General features: G+C 35.3%; 1 protein-coding gene across 8 annotated transcripts in view; it reads left to right on the top strand.

Annotated features, from left to right (window-relative positions):
* ATZW10 (centromere/kinetochore protein, putative (ZW10)) overlaps positions 1-22054 on the top strand; it is a 152328-nt gene that overhangs the window by 104122 nt on the left and 26152 nt on the right. For 7 of the 8 annotated variants that reach the window (XR_016428304.1, XR_016428303.1, XR_016428305.1 and 4 more), the window contains 4 exons: positions 3634-3726; positions 5262-5357; positions 14711-14839; positions 14945-15022. Coding sequence is in view for 2 of the 8 variants with exons in the window: in XM_089991804.1 (XP_089847930.1) it covers positions 3634-3726; positions 5262-5357; positions 14711-14839; positions 14945-15022 (396 nt within the window). In the remaining 6 variants the exon portion in view is untranslated. The remainder of the gene's footprint in view (positions 1-3633; positions 3727-5261; positions 5358-14710; positions 14840-14944; positions 15023-22054) is intronic. The other variant, XR_016428307.1, reaches the window with a different exon arrangement.

Genomic DNA, 22054 nt, shown 5'->3' with positions numbered 1-22054 from the left:
GTTCGCATTCATTAGACAGGGGCCAAGTCCCTGCCTTTGTGCATGCCCCTACCTCTCTTATACTTTGTTAGGCAGGGGTGCAACCCTGCCTGCCCTCGCTTTCTGAGGGCAGGGGTACAACCCCTGCCTCCTTGTAATTTGTTGACGGCGGGTCAGCAGGGGCTCGCAGCCCCTGCCCCTGCTTCTTGCGCTGATAGTAGGAGCGCAGGGGCACAATGCCCCTGCCTCTGCTTCCTTCAGGTAAGGACAATGGTATTGTCCATGACCTTCTATTTTTGGTATTAGCGTGCTAAGACTGTCATTTTTGCAGCTCGTACGATGGATCCCGCTCACGCTCTGCGACCCGAGCCGTCAATCGTGTACACTCGCATACTCCAGCAAGCTTGCAACTCTCTGAGGTAGGGGAAGATTGCACGAAAGACTTAGACAATTGAATTAAGTTCAACTAACTAAAAACGACTATTAAATAAATATATATATATATATACAAATATATATATTTATACGAGTATGCACTTAACTCAATGATGCAGTTTCATGATCCTTGCCCTTTACTTTCTATCGTGTCTTTTACCTTCTGTTAGTCTTTACTTGCCGTCGTGCATCGCGTCGATGTTTTGCGTTGCACTCCTGCTTACAGTTTTTACTTGCCGTCGCGCATCGCGTCGAGGTTTTGCGTTGCACTCCTGCTTACAGTTTTTACTTGCCGTTGCGCGTTGCGCTGAGGTTTTTCGTTGCACTTCTGCTTACAATCTTTACTTTGCCATCGCGCTTTGCGCTCAGGCTCTTGCTTTTGCATGTGTTGTTACTGCCTTGTTGTTGCAGATGACGCTCAGGTTTTCAATCATCTTGCATACACTTTAGAGGCATCCTCGTGGAGGATGCAATAGGCATTTACTGCTCTCCCTCTTGCGACAAGAGTTGAGTCAGGAGCTTAGCGATTCATCATCGTCGAAGGAGAGGGATCCCTAGCAGGGATTTGTGTTCTTCGAGTACGTAGTTCTGTAGACGATTTGCGGTTCTGTTGAGAAACCTGTATCCCGTCTATCGAGGCCGGTTTCGAGTCATGCGAGGCATGTAGATACTCCGATAGCGGATGAGATTCTAGAAAATCGCATGCTAAATGTTGGAACAAGCTGCCGACTATTTCAAAAGATAAAGAATGTCAAAAGTAAAGTTTGATAAACATTACATCTTTGTGAAACACTCCTGTTGAGGCTAATATTGAGGAGCTATACCCCTTTTATCCTAGAGTACTTGTAGTCGTGCGCTGCACGCTAGTACTGCGATGATCAGATGAGACGGTCGTGCGACCTCAAATAGTGCTAAATGCACAATGCTGTAATCACTTAAATGGCGACTGATTCGCCTTCACATACAAGATGATCGAATGGTTTAAAGACCACAACATAGGATGGGTCGTTAGTTAAGCAACCCCTAACTAAATTTTGGGCTTTCCGAGATGATTCCTGGTTCGCTTCTAAGTTATCTTGGGCTTTCCGCTTCCTAAAATTTTGGAAGTATCTCTCTTACCACTTCCGCTTCCCCGTCTGACAACTCTACACATGACACACTATTGACACATTTAGAGATTAATTGTATTAAATTTTGGTATTTGTTTATTTTTCATATTATTTTTTGTGGTTTTTTTAATAATGATTAGTTTGATCCTTGGCGTACGCATGGATGAAATGCACATCACATTTAACAAATATTTTCTATTTCTTGAAACATCATAAATAATTTAAGAAAACCACACATGCACTATTGTAGTTCTCCCCACACCATACAATGCACTACCATAAATCTTTAATTCTTTGTGAGTCTCATCCTGGATGTAATGATTAGGGATCAATCTCTCGATGCAATCTAAAAGTTTATTTTTCACCTCTATGTCCATTTTGAAAGTGGAGTATCTCAATGCCGGATTCAAATAGTATGTTGCAACATGAAGAGGGTTGATGAAGCGACATATTCCACCTATGATCTATAATACACCATATAGGCTTGTAGAGCTTCTTTTTCCCATTCAAATTGTCTCTAATAGCCTCTTTTGACTTATTCATAGCCTCATAGAGATAACCATAACTAGTCTATCTTCATTGTCTACTAATCTAAGCGCTTTCACGAAAAGTATGATGAGCCTCAACAACCTCATGGCTCATGCAGGTGTCCCAAAAATTACTTTTAAATACAATATCCACAACTTTTAGCTTTCTTTTTTATGCATTTGGATGTGCATTTAACTCATCTAATGAAAACATCTTTTTGAGTGTAGCTTTATAGTTCATGAGACATTGCATTGTCAAAAAGTTAGTAGCATATCTAGTAACTGAACCACAAATCAACTTAGCGCCATTGGTATACTTCCTCATCAAACTCAAAGTCTCAAACAATATATATGATTATAAATAAATTGTGTAATTTTTTTACAGCATTCATCTATTTCTTTTATGTCATCTATGCTGTCAATGCCCTCAAGCATGAGGTCTATGCAATGGGCAGCACATGAGGTCCAAAAAAAAAGTCTCAATGTTTTGTCAACTCTTTATCTGTTGCCCCATAATTTGTTGAATTGTCAAATATAAACTGGACCACATTTTCAAGCTCAACCACATACAACATCATAGCACATAGAAAGCAAAATATATGTCATCTTGTGTAATATCGTGTGTTGTTCTATAATATTAAATTCTGACACTTCATAAAATTTGGCTAAGTGTTTCGTAAAGTTGATAGAAATCCTCGATTTTAGGTGGAGTCAACTGAGTTTGGGCGTGGCCCATGACCTATTGACAAGACTTAAACGAGCCAATTAAGATTTGGTAAAACTTTTTATTTTTAACCTTTAAAATCGAGCAAAATTCAGGTTAAATTTAGGCAAAATTCGGAGGCGAGATTCAGATAATATATCATTAGATGCATCTCAAAATTATGAAAACATTGATATTTTGTTTTTTTGAATTTGGGCTACGGTTGGCCCGAAAATCACATTTTTTCAAAAATGACGTGCTTCGATGTGACTGGTTTTGGATCAATCCAATCTGTTTGACCCAAGTTAATATGTATCTGAACTCAGTTCAAGACCCATATTAATTAAGATCTGATCCAGTTTGAGATCCATATAGATATTGGATATGGATTTGGATCTTAGATCCATATCTAAGTCTAAAATCCAAGTCCAACGAATTTAAATTTTTGAATTCAAAATAAAGGTTTAATTAAGTGAATTTGCAAGTTAGAAAAAGAATGAACCTAGACCTTACTTGCACATGCTTGAAATAGATCCCACATGGCTTGATATCAGGATTTGCTCGGACCCTGTTGCATTTCTGTTTCGGCCTGAAAATTGGATCCATGCTCTAGTTTCCTTGTTGCAAGTTGATTTAGGTCTAGGTTTTTCATGTAAAAGTGCCAAGTATGATTGGTTAAACATTTGCATTAGGTATACTAAAATTGTAAGCTCTTTGACGATGGGAAATGTTTTCATGAATGATTTTGGAATTATTTTCATCCTTGAATTACGGAAGATTGGTGTATAAAACTTTTCACAAGATATCTTGAAGTTGTTACAGCAGAGCTCTTAGGTAATTCTCATGTGACGTAATCTTGATTAGTGGCAACTATATGCAGGATGCTTCTGTGTCTTCAACGAAAGTTGCTCTTGAATTCTATCATGCTGCAAGGGATTCCCTGATTCTTTATCAAGTTATCATTCCAGTGAAGGTTAGTTCATGTGTAATCATTTCTTACTGTTTTTGTTCAACATTATGAAATTCTTGTCATAGATAAGGTGTATCCATGTGAGAAATTACCAAATTAACATAGAAATCGGAGCCAAATCTAAAAGAAACCCTTCACAGCGGGATATGATGGATATCGACGATGCACTTCATCTTTTATCTTGTTTAGTAACAGTTTCTAGTTTGCATCTGAAGAAATTTTCACATAGGTGAGCATGGTGGCAAGATGCAAGGTGTCATTTGGACCTTAATGGGTTCATAATGATGTGAAGTGGTATTATTAGACATTTCCACAATGCAGGAACACCAGTACGTTCTTGTGCACATGTAAATGAATCTTAATGAAGAAATAAAATAAATGAACAATGAAAGAAGTTATCTCATTGACACGAAGCTCAGTACTGGCATCCAAAACCTTTGGTGCTTTCTTCCAAAATCATGAATTATATATTGCATTCACTTACCAAAGTCTATTTTGATACTGTGTTGCTGAAGGACATTTAACTTGGTTTTTAAGTTACTGAACAATTTTTTTTGGTCATATTCATTTTTATTCATTGAAAGAAATCCAAATATGGTACATCATTTCAATCTTATGCTCACCTGCTGGTTTGCTTGTTTTGATTTTAAAAATAGGTGCGTAATTCAAATTCTATTGCAACAAGTTGCAGAAGCTGGTTGTGTCAGAAAATCCTCTATGAAATTTCTTTCTAGAACTTGGATATTTACTGCTGCATTTAGGGTACTGTACCTCCATTTACTGTTGTAAATTTCATTGAAATTCTATGTAATTGGTGAAGATAAAGGATAGCTTACATAAAATGATTTTGTCTAGAAGCCTTGTTCTGGCCAATGCCTTCTATTGTGAATGTGGTTTAGTTGGGTGTACCTAGGTATTACAAGTTTATCTAATTGCATGACGTTGAAGAAATTAAATTCATTGATCAGGCATTCTTCTTCTTCAAAAAAAAAATGAAAAAAATATCAGTAATCAAACATGGAATGTGGTACGTATAAAAAAGGCAAGGAAAATTGATATGCAAACCTAAGTTGTCTGATAATACTTTTCTTGATTACCCTAGATAAACTATCTGCTAGCCATATATTATGGATTTCCATTTTAGTTATGATATTGCTTCTTCACTTCAATACTTTGTGCATACACTGAGGAACTTGCTATGATCCATTTATTCTATTTTATGTTTGTACAATAAATAGACACTTGTTGCTGCTCTAAATAAAAATAAAATTGCTTTTCTCATAGTTCAATTAATAGGTATTTAGACCAATGCATATTTCTATTTCGATGATGCTTTTGTTCATCTAACAAGATATATTCCTAATTTCTATTAGATCATGGTTGTTGGGAACATATTGTTAGTAGAAGTTGTTCAGTGACCTTGGAAGAGTCCCACATCTTAAGATTCTGTTTCTGACTAGTACCTGCTATGTTTTATGCTCCATTCCAAATAATTTATGCATGTATGCTAATGTTTACTCTTTTCTTTCTTCGTGAAGCTAGAAAAGCAGTTGAAAACTGTAAGTCAAGCTGCTATGCTTGTGTACAATGATTTTCTGTATTTATCCCAAGAAGCTTTAGTACTGGCATTTGAGGTATAACAATGTACTGAGCTTTGTGTCTGCATTGTAGGCTGCTTTGTTCAATTTTATGTCCTCCCTCATTGTATTTTATGTCCAGCAAAAGATGAGCTTTAACTATTTTGTTGTTAGTTCCTTTGATAACTGCACCGTAACCGACTTTGCGATTTTGATTCAGAATGGGATGTCTAGTATTTTTTATCATGTTTTCAGGAGGAATTCTGGTTTTACTATTCCCAGCAGTATGTGCATGTCTTTGTGTGTGTATGGTCAAGTGTAACGACCCCAAACTGAACCTCAAAAAATGTGAATTTGTTTTTTTTTTTACAATTGCGAAAAACCTCCCAAGGACCATGGGCACATTTAAGATTTAATATTCATAACCCTTCAACTATTTCAGACATAGAATAAATTTAAATCATGAACTGAAATTTCATTTACTTAATCAAATAATGTCAATAAAGTTTTAAATAGTTTCAAAATCAAATCTAGCTATCCAGTGTACATCAAAACCCAGGCCACTAGACCATTATCTTTGAGTCCTCCAACCAGCCGGTCCCTTCATCACGGAGCCTCAGTACTTCAAAATCATTTTTAGAAATCGGATAAGTAAAGTTCTCGTACGTGACCCGCTAAATTCCCAACATTAAATAAATAATATAAAGTAAATCAAGTACAAGTTTAAGAGTATTCACAAGTAACATATCAACAGAATAAACTTACCATCTAAGTAGTTCCAACAAGCAAATAGAAATTTTATGCTAAATTAAACATTTAAAATGCATGAATTGGTGCAACATGCATGAATATCTTTTAAGTTCATTAATTGATATTTTTTTTTTCATGCACATCCAATTTTTAATGTCCACTTGCTTAACAACCGGCGGATACTTAAAATGGGCAAAACTTTATGAGGTTCAAGGCAGTTCCTATTAGGAGCTTATCACACAATTTGAATTTTAAATTATTAGGTTTGACACTTGTTCTCCAACCGATATCAGAAATTATCACCATCAATCAGAACATTAGGAATCATCACCTAATGCCAAGACGACAAGAAAATCAATATCTATCGACGCCACTTTCTTGGTATGCCAATAACTACAGTTGAGTTAACACCACCACCCCTAGGATAAGTAACTGAAAGTTTCCTACAACCGTGGTTAAGAACATGAATTACACGTCGGGTTCTTGGGGATAACAAATGCACATGGTGTTTGATATCCTCAGAGTCCCCCATGACCGCCATCCAAGGTTCCTACCCTTTCAGAGTGACACCAGGGAAGAAAATTATTATACTGTTTGGTATTTTTTTCCATTCTTAATCAATTCAGGGTTCTTTACATAATAACAATTATGCAAATCTTTATTCAATAACAAATTTTGGGCCCTTACCCCTTTTTCATTCAACAGTGTAATTTAATTCAGAAAAAATATTTTTTGGCAAATCGTTTTGCATTTTAAAAATCAAAAATTAATATTTTGAGTCATTAAGAAAGGGTTAAAAATTCATAGATGAATAATTGTCCGCAATAAATTTTTACTGCAAACTCTATCAAGATCGTAGACACAGGTATATATATATATACACACACACACGTTTGCACTCTTGAACAGATTCGCAGCACAAAAAATATACATATATATGTTGTTTGCGTTCTTGAACTGTTTTTGTAGCATGAAAACATGTATATCAATCAATATGTTTGACTATGTTTGCAGCTATGACATAAATGTATATCAGCCTGCGATTTGAGTTGTATTCACATTATAAAAACATGTATATTAGTCTGCATGTTTGACTATGTTCGCAGCACTGACATACATGTATATTAGTATACTCTCAAAATCGTAGACTAATATACATGTATGTCAGTGCTGCAAACATAGTCAAACACACAGACTGATATACATGTTTTTATGCTGCGAATACAACTCAAATCGCAGGCTGATATACATTTATGTCATAGCTGCAAACATAGTCAAACATATTGATTGATATACATGTTTTCATGCTGCAAAAACAGTTCAAGAACGCAAACAACATATATATGTATATTTTCTGTGCTGCGAATCTGTTCAAGAGTGCAAACAACGCGCGTGTGTGTATATATATATATATATATTGTTCTGTGTATTTGTTCCAAGAACCCAAACAGATACATATTCGATTCATTCAGAAAACCGCAGGCACGCAGAAAGCATCAAGAATTCAGAAAAAAAACACATATTCCAGCATACAGAAAATTACCGATTTCTATTCCTATTCATGAACACGAAAATCACATACAATACATGCAGAAAATAAAGAAAGACAGCATATACAAGACTGCAGAAAATTGCAGCCTTGTTTCCCTATTCAAGAACACAAAAATCACATACAATAACAACAACAACAACAACAACTTCATCCCAAAACAATTGGGGTCGGTGATATGAATAAAAAAAAAAAATCATTATGGGTCTTCCACATGAATCCTTCTCCTCCAATCATTTCTATCCAATGCCATGTCTTCGGTGAGGTTCAAAGCATTCATATCCTTTCCTATCATCTCCATCCAAGTCTTCTTAGGCCTACCCCAACCTCTTTTAACTAATATATTTTCCCATTTCTCCATCCTTCTAACTGGAGCATCATTAGGCCTTCGCCGAATGTCCAAACCACCGTAAACGATTCTCTCTCATCTTATTTTCAATGGATGCAACGCCTACCTTCTTACGTATCTCCTCGTTTCGAATCTTATATTTTATTGTATTTCTACACATCCATCTAAGCATACGCATCTCAGCTACACTCATTTTTTGAATATGATGTCTCTTGGCAGCCCAACATTCCGTACCATATAGTAAAGCATGCCTAATTGTTGTCCTATAAAACTTTTCCTTAACCGCAATGACATTCTACGATCGCACAACACTCCAGTTGCACTTTTCCATTTCATCCACCCAACCTTTATCCTATGATTTACATCTCCATCAATTTCTTCATACTTTTGAATGATAGATCCCAAATATTTAAAAGTCATCCACCGGTATTTCTTTCTCACCAAGCTTCACTACACTCCCATCACTACTTCGTTGCTTACTAAACCGACATTTCATATATTCTGTCTTACTCTTACTCAACTTAAAACCTCTTGCTTCCAATGTCTGTCTCCATAATTCTAATTTAGCATTAACCCTAGCTCTAGACTCATCAATCAAAACAATATCATCAACAAACAATATACACCACGACACATTTTCTTGAATTGATCTCGTAAGCTCATCCATCACTATAGCAAATAGGAAATGGCTTAATGTAGATCCTTGATGTAACCCAACCATTATAGGAAAATTGGTTGTCATCCCTCCACAAGTGCGGACATTGGTTACTACTCCTTCGTACATATCTTTAATTATACTAATATACTTGAGATAAACACCTTTCTTCATCATTGTCCACCAGAGAACAACCCTAGGTACTCCATCGTATGCCTTCTCCAAGTACATAAAAACCATATGCAAATCTTTGTTCCTCTCTCTATATCTTTCAATAAGTTGTCTAAGAAGATGTATAGCTTCCATAGTTGATCTTCCAGGCATAAAACCAAATTGATTCTCCGATATCATGACAACCTTCCTCAATCTATACTCAATCACCCTCTCCCAAACTTTCATAGTATAACTCATGAGTTTTATACCACGATAGTTTGTGTAATCTTGTATATCACCCTTATTCTTATATAGAGGCACCAAAGTACTCTTTCTCCACTCATTAGGCATCTTATTTGTCCGCCAAATCTTGTTAAAAAGATTTGTCAACCATTCTAAACCTTTCTCACTCAAGCATTTCCAAGCCTCGATAGGTATCATGAATTTTTTTTGATAGCCTTAGAACACATATATTTATGATTGAAATTTTTTTAACAGCCTTAGAGACATATATGCATGATTGAATCACTATGATTTTTTCTTGACAGCCTTAGAACACATATATGCATGATTGAATCACTATGAATTTCTTTTGACAATGTTATAACATATATATACATGATTGAGTCACTATGAATTTTTTTTGATAGCCTTAGAACACATATATACATGATTGAATCACTATGAATTTTTTTTAAGCCTTAGAACACATATATGCATGATTGAATCACTATGAATTTTTTTAAAATTCCGCAGCCCATTTCATAGGGCAAAAAATTTTTTTTAAAAAAAATCCCAAAAAATGGACAAAAATGACCCTGGGTGCGGTCAACGCACCCAGGGTCGGGTTGACCACACCCGGTGCCACACCCGCACCCGCGTCGAGTCGCGTCAACGCGGGTGCGGCACCCTGCTAGCCGAATCCTTGTGGCAAAGCCACAAACTGACCCATAAAAATTTTGGATTTTTTTTTTAAAAACATTTGCCGAAAACATCCCAAGGACCTGAGGCACGTTACAGATTTAATATTCACAACCCATCAATGATTCCAGATAGAGAATAATTTTAAACCATAAACTGAAATTGAATTGAACTTAATTGAATAGTCTCATTGACATTTTATACTGTTCCTAAAACAAAAACAAAATATAAGTCTACGTCAGAATCCGGGCCACCAGTTCATAACCCTCATGCCCTCCAACAAGCTAGTCCTTCCATTATGGTGTCTCAATACCTGAAGAAAAATTTAAAAACCGGGTAGGAACCGAAGTTCTTGTACGAGACCCTCTCAAAATCCAACAGTAAAGAATTTAACAAGGACTAAATCAAACACAAGTTTAAGAGGGTTTTACAAACAACGCATATTCAATTTAAGCAGTTCAAGCAAGCAATCAACAATTTCATGTTAAACATATAGGGATGCATGAATCAATGCAACATGAATGAATAACTTTTTTAGTTAAATTATCATTATTGCTTTTGCATGCATGTTCCTATTTAATGCATACAAATTTAATTCACTTTCTTTACAACCTGCAGATACTCAAAACAGACAAAATTTCTGAGGTTTAAGGCAGTTCTTAGTGGTAGCTTAACACAAAATTTATATTTTATTACTGGGTTCTATACTTGTTCCTCGACCGATATTAGAAATCATCACCATCAATCAGAACATTATGAATCATCACCTAATGTCGGGACGACAAGAAAATCAACATTTATTGCCGTCACTTTCTTGGTATACCAATAACTACAACTGAGTCAACACCCCCCAAAGCAAAGTGACTGAAGTTTCCTACAACCGTGACCGAGAACATGAACCACATATCAGGTTTTTTAGGACAACAAACACACACAATGTTTAGTATCCACACGATCCCCCATGACCGCCATCCAAAGTTCTCACCCTTTTAGAGGGACACCAAAAAATAAAATTATTACACTGTTTGGTCTCTTTTACTATTCTTAATAAATTCAGTGTTCTTTACATAAGAACAATCATGCAAATCACTATGCAATAACAATTTCGGGCCCTTGCCCTGTCACATCAATAGTGTAATTATTTCAAAACCAAAATTTTCAATAAATCTTTGCAATGCAAATTACAATTTTATATTTCATCAGCAACACATGCTCATGGCCTCAAAAGGCCCATCAGGGGTTCCTACATTACCACAATAAGATACATTGCAAAAATCTCAATGAACATGAAGCACACATAGATATTCAAATTTTCATGTTCACAACACAACTCATGGTACAATCACAACAATGTGATGAATGTATATTGAACCATGTATAACAGTCTTACCTTATTGTCAAAGAAATCAAAACGGTTAAAAATCCACGGATTGAATAAATGTGCATGACAGAACCACTTTCTTTTCAAGAACGCAGACATATACATATTTATATTTCTGCTGTAAATTCTGTCTGGCTGTCAGACATATAGATATATCTTCTGTAAGTGTTGTCAAGATTATAGACCGCTATATATATACTCTCAAGATCGCAGGTATATGTATATATCTATGTTGCGAAAACTGTAAAAATCGCAGACAACTATATATACATATGATGTGAACATTCTTAAAATCGCAAAAAATAATATATATATATATATATGTGTGTGTGTGTGTGTGTGTGTGTTGTAATCATTATTCAAAATCGTAGACAGCAGTATATATATGTTGTCAACATTATCAAAATCACAGACAACAATATATATATATATATATATATATATATATATATATATATATAATGTTCCTGTTGTAAACAAAAATGAAGATTTGCAGACAAATATATATATTTTTGCTGCGATCACTACATATATATGTATGCTGCATTATATATATATATATATATATATATATATATATATATATATATATATATATATATATATATATTATGGCTACGAAAACAATCCAGATCCCAGACTGATATACATATATATCAAGGCTGTGAACACAATAAAAAACACAGACTGATATGTATGTATTAAGCTGCGAAAACAACCCATATCGCAGACTGATATACATATATATCAGCGTTGTGAACAAAATCAAAATCGCAGACTGATATATATATTTTTAAGCTGCGAATACAAACCAGATCGCAGACTGATATAGATATGTATATCAGGGCTGCCAACAAAATCAAAATCGCAAACTGATATATATTTTAAAGCTGCAAATACAAACTAGATCATAGACTGATTATATATATATATATATATATATATATATATATATATATATATATATATATATACTGTGAATCTTGTTCAAGAACGCAGAAAAATCGCAATCACAGAAGAACACAGGTTTATGCATCATGAACACAAAAATACAGGTTTATACATTTAGAAAATTGCAGATTCGATTCCCCTTAAACCTATGCGATTTACCCTTGTTCTATAAAAAAGAGAAGAACCCATACCTTTTTACTTGTAGATCTACAAAAAGAAATAGGAAGAGGCATTGGAGAGAAAGCTCCGCTTTCTTTCTTTTCTTCTCTTTTCTTTTTTTCTCTCTCTCTCTCTCTCTTTCTTTCTCTCTTTTTTCTTCCTCTCTCTCTCTTTCTCTAAGGCAACTCTCCTCTCAAAATCGTGTTTTTGAGAGGGAGAGGGGGTCACACCCTCTTATTATAGCCACACTAGGACTCCCCATAAGGGGGGACAACCTCTAGTGTTTTAGAATTAGAAGAGTTCTAGTAAAATAGAAACTCTTCTAATTCTCACCTCTTTATATATATATATATATATTGAAATATATCTTAGTTAAAATAATTATTTTTTTTTCAATAAATTAGTTTACCTTAGCATACATGGATTATGAATCTTGGCAATGTGTCCAAGATCCATATCACTAATGGATTATAGATCTTGACATCAGGTCCAAGATCCATACCATAAATGGATCATGGATCTTGGCATCGGATCCAAGATCCATATCAAGATCCACTTAACGCCCGCAACTATATACATATTATATTGATTTCAATAAAAAAATACATTCTTTTAATAAAATTTACATTTATTAAATTTTAAAATTAAGGAAAATTTGCGAGATATTACATCGAGCCAACTTTTTGAGCATGATTTTTAAATTACACATTCCAGAGTCTGGAGAGTTGTTCCAGTGAAACACTTAAAGGATTTTTTATTGAAAAGTTGAAGCTTTATTTATGGATTCTTTTTGATGAATGGATCACCGTCTGTAGATCCACGCAATGGTTCAATCCTCTTAAAGAACTGCTTAAAATTTGTGAAATGTAACCATGTATGCTTGTTACTTTTATTTCTTGTTGGAACTTCATGATTTAGTTCCCATTCCTGGAGGAATATCCTAATTTATGGATAGCTGGTAAGCATTATAATCAGTCCAGTAGATCTCTAAAAGGACTAGTCAGACTAGTCGGTATCAAAAGTAAAAGAAAAAATACAAAATTTGCACTGAATTGATAAAATTTAATAACAAAGATCTATGCAACATAAATTTAATCAACAATAAGCAGATCTGCAAAATATAGCATGTCATCAAGCACTGTGAAACTGTTGTATTGCATAACTTAACCCTAGAAAAATTAAGAACAATTGATTACCAATAACATGTACATACAAATACAATCCATGCAATATAATAAACAGATCAAATCAATAACATATATAGATACAATAAATAGATGAAACTAAACATGTATTCCTAATTTTCTATGCATGTCCCTTGATCTCATGAACTATATGAAAAATGAATGAATCACATGAAACACTATATAAAACCTAAATTATAAGTTATAACAGAATCATGTTATTAGTTGTTCACAGAAATTATTTTATCAGTTTATCACAGAAAAAGGGTATATGTATCACAAAAATCATTTGATAGTATCACAAAAATTATTTTTTCAGTTTATCAAATGATTTTTGTGATGTATATATATATATATATATATATATATATATATGAGTAACCTGTATCATCAAACAGGTAAAGTGTCCAACACAAATCAGACACTTTGTGCATCGCTGATCGCATGCAATCAGCGGTGCACAACTTTTTTGCATTGTTTTAAATCTTTAGCGTCAGTCTTGACCGCTGCTAAAGACCTGGGCTGAAACCAGGTCTTTAGTGGCAGTCAGGAACCACCGCTAAAACCTAAAAATTAGAATTTTTTGTGGCGCATGGCGCTTTGCCGTGTGCCCGAGCGTCGTTCGACGATACTATGTTTCCTATATATATGTATGTATGTGTGTGTGTGTCTGTATGCATGTGTGTATCTCAGACAAAAAAGAAGAGGAAGGTGCGAGAGGAGGGGGGGGGGATAGGAGAGAGCAACAGAGAGAAGTAGGGGGGTGAGAGGAGAGGGCAGGGGCGAGAGAAGGAGAAGATGATGACTATGAAAGAAGGGGGGAGGGAGAGAGGACTTCTTATGCCTCTCCTTTTGTAAGAAAAAGTCAAAATAAAACTACAAAATCTGCCCTCGTCAGCTAGGCAAGGGTGGGCTAGTCATTGACTAGATGCCCTAGTCGATGACTAGTTGGCAAAAATGGTACTTTTTTAAGTCCAATGCTTAGAGGCACTAGACTAGACAGTGGACCTGCACTAGGCACCTAGTCACTGATTTTGTCTAAGTAGCATCATAATGAACTAGCAATTTGTTAGGTGGTGCTATGGGAATCAAAACTGTGGTCCCGGTTAATCATGCAGTCACTACTTAACATTTGCTTTTGAGGTAGCTTGTTCAATTTCTCTGTTTCTAGATGCCTTGTGAGGATTCATATTACTGTGTTATGATGGTCTTGATAACTATAAATTCTTTATTTTGAAGAATGTATATCTGCTTTAATTTCTTTGAGAGGCAAATGATGCGTGTTATTTCTATTTTTTGTATCCTAACATGCCTAAAATCTTGATGAATTAAACTTTTACTATTCATTTTCTTTTCAGTATCGTTCATTTTTACCTGCTGGCCTCAGAGAACTTGCGGTCTTTGTAGATATAGCACCCAGTTTCAATCAGCTAGCAGAGGAAATACTGCAAAAACAAATTCAGCTTGTTAGTTTAAATATAAAGGAGGTAAAAGCGGAAGCATGTCAAATATCTTGACTGTATGCCTATTGTATAAATTCTTGGAAGAATACCATAAAATGGTGGTCGTGGCTCTCTTTTTCTCTGATCCAGGCTTTTGATGGTGCAAATGGATTTCAAAATACTCACCAAAGGCAGAACTTTGAATCAGCAAAGTTTGCTATAGACCAGGCATGGTTCTATCTATCCAGATATCTTTATCATGATCCCTTTTCACCAAGGTTTCTTCCTTGATGGTTTTGCTCATATGTTACTGAAGCACCTGGTTCTATTACTGGTTATTTTTTAAGAGATTTTGGCTTGCTTCAAGAAATAACATAACAGGTTCTGAGATTTGCAATGGAAATGAAAATATTGATCTAGCTCTGGGTTGCAGCTACATTGTTGTTTGTGTAAGGTTTACATAGGAAGGGCAGGCTTCTTTCGGTGACAGCTGCATCTTCTTTGCAATTTAGACTGATATTCTTGTAGTGTGAAAAGAAAAATTAAGTGGAAAATGAATAATATAAAAATAGAGTAAAATGTAATATGGAAGCTACAAGTGTGCTTCATAAGATTTTATTGTTTGAAAAGTAAGAAGTGATGGTACTAGGCAAAATCCCAAATGGTATGGCTGTATTGCAAGCATGATGTAGCCATGTTAACTTTTTTGGTAATTTGAAATATAAATATCTCTTCAAACTTGCACTCTTTCATGAATGCTCTTCATTTCATCAAGACAATTTACAAGCTCTCGTCTCCTAGTTCTTCATCAAAATATCTAGCCTTGTTTTCTCATGGACAAAGAATTTGAATCATCCCTTTTTCCATTATCTGGGAAAGCCACCAATCCACGTTGAGCACTTGAAGCCTTCCATTTTAATCTCTGCCTCTCTTGTTTCAGATTTGCAACTTCAAACATTTGTCACAAGTTTGGTCCAATAAAGGAATTCAAAATTTTAAACTGTATTTGGAAAAAGGAAATTCTAACAGAGAGTTCCTCAGAACACATAACCAGGCTCCATTTGGATCCAGCAAATATAAATTATTCCAAAAAAACTTGTGTTCAGGTACAATAGGCACTTATCATCACTTCAGTGGTAAACAAGTTTGAAATGAGGACTTGAATTATGACAGATGCGTTTTTCTCTTTTCTTGGTGTGCTTTGGGTATATGCTAGAACCAAACAGTTCATTAAGAGCTTCTGAATAGGACGAGACTACTCTGCTAAACAATTAGATCGTTCCACTATTGACTGACTTGTTAATACTGAACAAATTCAGCACACCTAATTTTTGGGAGCATAGCAACCTACTGAACACTAGAAAGGACCCTGCTCAACAGGCTTCCTGTGCTAGGCAATCACATCAATGCTCAATGATCAATACAAGGGCTGACTCCTGCTCCTCTACTGGCTGATCCATTCAGAAAATTCTTTATGTGGAACAGAGACACATGTTTCCTGTTTGTCAGGGTCTAACCCTAGTTTTAATGCTAGAAAATAGTGACATTAGTAAAGCATTGGTTTGATACCTAGTATTTGGATATCTTCTACACCACCTGACCTCTTGCTTTAGCATTAAATGATATGGATCCTAATGTGTTTGCATTATATCAACCTGCATTGCTTAATGCTCATCCATCAAGCTGTTGTAGTTCCCTTTGTGTCTTCTAGTTATGAATTTCTTTTTTCTTTTCTTTACATCTTCTATTGATTCCACCGCACTCATTCCTTAATACAGGAGTAGGTAAGACTTTTACTACAGAAAAATTTAAGCAGAATCATGCATAGCGACTACTCTAAGATATAGCTTTCTCATAAAAGGGATCACTCATTGTCAAACTTCATTTCCTTTTCTTGCCTTAGTTGCACACTTTTGTTTATCTTGATGCATTAAAGAGATTTTCATTTCTTGTTAGTTCTAGTAGGCTGTTATTCATGCGGACAGCCATTGGTCTGCAATACTAGTTCAAACTGGTATCAGGGAAAAGATGGACGTAAGTTTGTTCACATATATCAAAATACATACCATGACAAGTTCATGGGCTTGTATTGAAGGCTGATTGACCTCATTGCTTTTATGTGTAATTTTGGTTCTTTGGTCGATCCTGCTTCTAGGGTTCTATGGCCATTTATGAATGACACATAATGTCATTGTTAATTTTAAGAAAGAAATTGTTATTCAGGGATATATAATCTGAAAGTCTCACATTCTCATGTAGAAAAGACCAGGTTCCTTTCACAAAATGATCATGTTTTTTCAAATATTTATTTCCTCTAGGGAATATGTATTTTCTTCAACAAGATGGTGATGACTGAGAACTGGCCAAGACTTATGTGCTATTTACCAATCTACAGGATATGTTGGGTAAAGCCAAATTGCCATATGCCTATGTCACATGAACACTCCATTTTTCCCTCCGTACCTGTGTCGACACGTGTGTCCCCATGTCAACACACGTCGACACGCGTGTCCCTTGTCGACACACGTATCCCCGTGTCGACACGCGTGTCCCCGTGTCGACACACGTCAACACCTGGACACACTATTTTACCCTTCATACATACAAGTTTGTATTCAATTTATAATTTATAATTATATTTTCAATGTATAATATATATTTTAGATATAGCACATATATTTAGATTATATTCAGTTTATTTTGAATTTATTTTGTATTTATGTGCTATTTAATATATATATATATATATATATATATATATAGCCGTGTCCCTGTACTCACATTTTTTGAAATTGCCGTGTCGTACCCATACCCGTACCCGTACCCGTACCCGTACCCATGTGACATAGCCTTATGCCTTGCTGCATATTTTTGTCTATGATTGGGGCAGGTTACATTAACCTAGTTACAGCAATTTGCCATGCTAAAGGGAACTCAAAGGGAGTATAAAACTTGTCTACTTTAATCTTGCAAGGCCTGTTATGTTTCAAGTATTAATTCAGATGGATAGGAAGGCAGGGAAATTTGTGATTTTTGTATAACTTATTTCAGGCATTCTTTGTTATTTTGAATATGAAATATGTAGCCTGTGTATGTTAAAATGTATCTAATATATATATATATATATATACATATATATATTAGATATATACATACTGTATATTACATTAATACCCAATAGGGGTATTTCTGTAATTTCACATAGTTGTTTTAGAAAACAACTATTTTTCTTTTTTTCCAAATGTAATTATTTATTTTTGTTTTTTTAATTTCTTTTTTTTCGGTTTTTGAGGACCTAAAGGGGCTCCAACATAGAGTCGTTGGAGCCCCCAACGGTCACAAATGTGACCCGTTGGGGGCTCCCAACGACTCCATGGGAGCCCCCTTTTGGCTCTCCTTTTGAGGCCCTTTGGCCCTCCTTTTTCCTCCTCTTCCTCTTGTATAAATAGGGGTGAACCCCTTGTGTATTATCATTCTGGAGAGCTTTCCTCTCTTCTCAATAAGAGGCTCTTTATATTGTTGCCTTCTTAAAGGCTTGTGCTTGTATTATCCCTTTGTGGATTTGTGATATTGTCTCTTTTATTCATTGTTGTAAGTGCTTGTATGCACTCTTTATATTTCCGCAATATCTCGTTACATGGTATCAGAGCCACTCGATTCTTGAAGGAAAGGTGTGGTTCGTGTTTTTCATATCTAATAGATATCTTCTCACTTCTTGACAACATCATGGAGACAAAGATTGACCTTTCTTTCAAGCTCAATGGAAAGAACTATATGATGTGGTCATCGGCAATGGAAAATAATCTCAAAGGGAAGAAGCTTTGGGGTTTTGTCATGGGTTTCGTTCCGGAACCCAAGCTTATGTTCACGAAGATCGAAGAAGGTCAAGAAAAGGCTCTTGAAGGAGATGCTCGCCTCAAGGCCATTGAAAGTCATCAAAAGGAAGTGGAAGATTGGGAAAACAATCACGCAAAAATCCTTGCGTGGTTTATGAATAATGTGGAGCTTAAGGTATGTGCTAATATAGCTAAATTTCGTAGAGCCAATGAGGCTTGGTCCTTTATGAAGGGTATGTATACCCAAAAGGATCTTGCAAGAGCATATTTCTTGCAAGAAAAGATTAGAACCACCAAGCAAGGTGATTCTAGCATTCAAGACTATTATAGTGCTTTAAACCCACTATGGGATGAATTGGCTCTCTTAGAGCCAAAATGAGTTTCTATGGAAGATATTGATTTAAGGCAAAAACAAATGGAACAAGAGCGATTGTTTCAATTTCTTTTTGGGCTACGTCCCGAATTTGAGCAAGTGAGATCTTCACTTCTCCATAGATCTATTTTTCCTCCTATTGAGGATGCTATTGCCGAAATCACTCAAGAGGAGACAAGGCTTGGCATGAGTAAGCATGTTGATGAAGTCCTTGCGGTATCCAAACCGGGTAATAATGTTAGAACCTATAAGCCTCCTCATTTTGGGAAACATGGAAACTACAATGGAGGAAGAAAAATGATTGTTTGTCATTATTGCAATGAGCCGGGTCACATTAGACCCGCTTGTCCTAAGCTTATTGGAACCTTCAAGCCTAAAGTGGCTTCTCTTGAGGAAACCACCGCCAAAGAAGATGAAGGCAAGAACAATGATATCAAAGAAACTCTTGGACAAATATCTATGGCTCTCCAACAAATGCTAAAAGTTTCTTCTTCTACATCGGGTGCGGCTATTGCTTCATCATCTTCACCCGGTACGTATTCTTGGATCCTTGACTCCGGAGCTTCTTTTCATATGACCCCTCATGAAAATGCACTTATTGATGTTTGCACCAATTCAAAGGACTCTTGTGTCTCTACGGCCGATGGAACCTTTTTAAAAATTTCAAGTATTGGCACTTTTAAAGATTCACAAAAATTTTGTGTTCCAAAAGTAAGAGTTGTTCCTAAACTAAATTTAAACCTATTTTCGGTTTCTCAAATTGCCGACCATGGATGTGAAATATCTTTCTCATCTAATGGTTGCTTTGTGCAGGATCTCCGGTCCGGGAAGCGGATTGGGCAAGGCCATAGAAAGGGAGACCTCTATTATATGGACCATCTTGATCTCCCTACAAACTTTTTTTGTTCTTATGTCCAAGAAAAAAACATGGAAACTTGGCATAAAAGACTTGGTCATCCAAGTTATTCCAAAATGTATCTCTTTCTTTTTGGAAACAAATTTTGTAAGGAAAAAGAAATTAATTGCAAAGATTGCATTTTTGGAAAAATGAAGTATATTCCATTTCCAACTAAAACTTTTCTTTCATCAAGGCCTTTTGAATTGGTGCATTCGGATGTTTGGGGGCCTTCTCCGGTTATGTCTAAAGGAGGTTATTCATATTATGTTACGTTTATTGATGATTTTACTCGGTATGTTTGGATTTATTTCCTTAGTCATAAATCAGAAGTATTTACTTTCTTTAAAGATTTTCATAAAAAGGTTCAAAATCAATTTCAAAGTAACATATCTATTTTAAGATCCGATTCCGATGGCGAATACTTATCTCACGAATTCCAAAACTATTTAACCCAAAATGGCATTTGCCATCAAAAGTCATGTCCTAGGACTCCATAACAAAATGGCCTAGCGGAAAGGAAACATAGGCACATTGTTGAAACCGCTAGAACATTACTTATTTCTAAGAATATTCCAAAGAAGTTTTGGGCCGAAGCCGTCTTAACCTCAACCTATCTAATCAATAGAATGCCCTCTTCTAAATTAAAAAATGCTTCTCCCTATGAAAAACTCTTTAAATTTTCACCCGATTTCAATCGTCTTCGTATTTTTGGTTGCAAATGTTTTGTCCTATCACACAAAAGGAATAAGTTATCTCCTAAAGCAATTGAATGTGTTTTTCTAGGATATTGAGAAAATAAAAAAGGGTATAGATGTTATGATTTTAAGAATGATAAATTGTATATTTCAAAAGATGTAACATTTCTAGAAGAAGAAAACGGTTTTGATAAACTAGAAGAAACAAATGAAATTGACTATATATTCTTATATGATCTTATTGATGACATACAAGAAGATTTTCTTGAAAACATTGATGATTCTCGTGAGGTATCCCCTCTTGACATAACACCCTCAAATGATAGTGATTCTAATATAAATGTTCATGATAGCGATACCAATATAAATGTTTACTCAAGAAGAAATCAAGAAAATCCTATTAGTGCTCTTGAAAAATATTCTCAAATTTCTGAGGAACCACAAGTTAGGCATTCTTCTAGAATATCGATACCCCCAAATAGGTTTGTATCCTATGATTCCTTAACTCCCAACTATCGGGCATGTTTAATAACCTTACACTCTTATTTTGAACCGGCACACTATAATCAAGCTAAATTTATACCTCATTGGGTTGAAGCAATGCAAGTTGAACTTAATGCGCTAAAAATGGCCAATACTTGGGAAATAGTTAATCTACCCTCACACAAAAAACCTATTGGTTGTCGCTGGGTCTTCAAAGTTAAAACTAAAAGCGATGGCTCTTTAGAACGATATAAAGCTAGATTAGTTGCTAAGGGATACTCCCAAGAATATGGTATTGATTACGAAGAAACATTCGCTCCCGTAGCTCGAATGACCAGTGTTAGGACTTTAATAGCTGTTGCATCAACCAAAAAGTGGCCTATTTATCAACTTGACGTAAAAAATGCCTTTTTAAATGGAAGTTTAAGTGAAGAAGTTTATATGGATCCGCCACCCGGAATAGATATTAAGCAAGGTCAAACTCTTCGGCTTTTGAAGGCATTATATGGCCTTAAACAAGCTCCTAAGGCTTGGTATGATCGTTTCAGTGATATCATGATAAAGTTAGGATTTCACTCTTGTTATACTGACACTGCTCTTTTTGTTAAAAATGCATGTTCTAGTATCGTAATTTTGTTGCTTTATGTTGATGATATGATTATCACTGAGAATGATCAAAGTAGTATTGTTAATGTTAAAAATATGTTAAAAGATAATTTTGATATGTCTGATTTAGGTTTTCTCAGATATTTTCTTGGAATTGAGGTTGCATATTCTCTTAGAGGATATATTTTGTCACAGATGAAGCTTGCTGCAGATATATGCTCTAAGTCTGGGATTTCTGATGATAAGAAGGTAGAGACTCCCGAGGTTATTAATGCCAAATTGCGATTAGAGGATGGGGTTCTTCTGGAAGATCCCACACCTTACAGACAACTCATTGGGTCTCTTACCTATTTGACCATCACCAGACCA

The sequence above is a fragment of the Nuphar pumila genome, chromosome 16 (assembly GCF_984573655.1).
Source record: "Nuphar pumila chromosome 16, dmNupPumi1.hap1.1, whole genome shotgun sequence".
Classification (NCBI taxonomy): Eukaryota; Viridiplantae; Streptophyta; class Magnoliopsida; order Nymphaeales; family Nymphaeaceae; genus Nuphar; species Nuphar pumila.
This window is presented reverse-complemented; position numbering and strand designations above follow the sequence as displayed.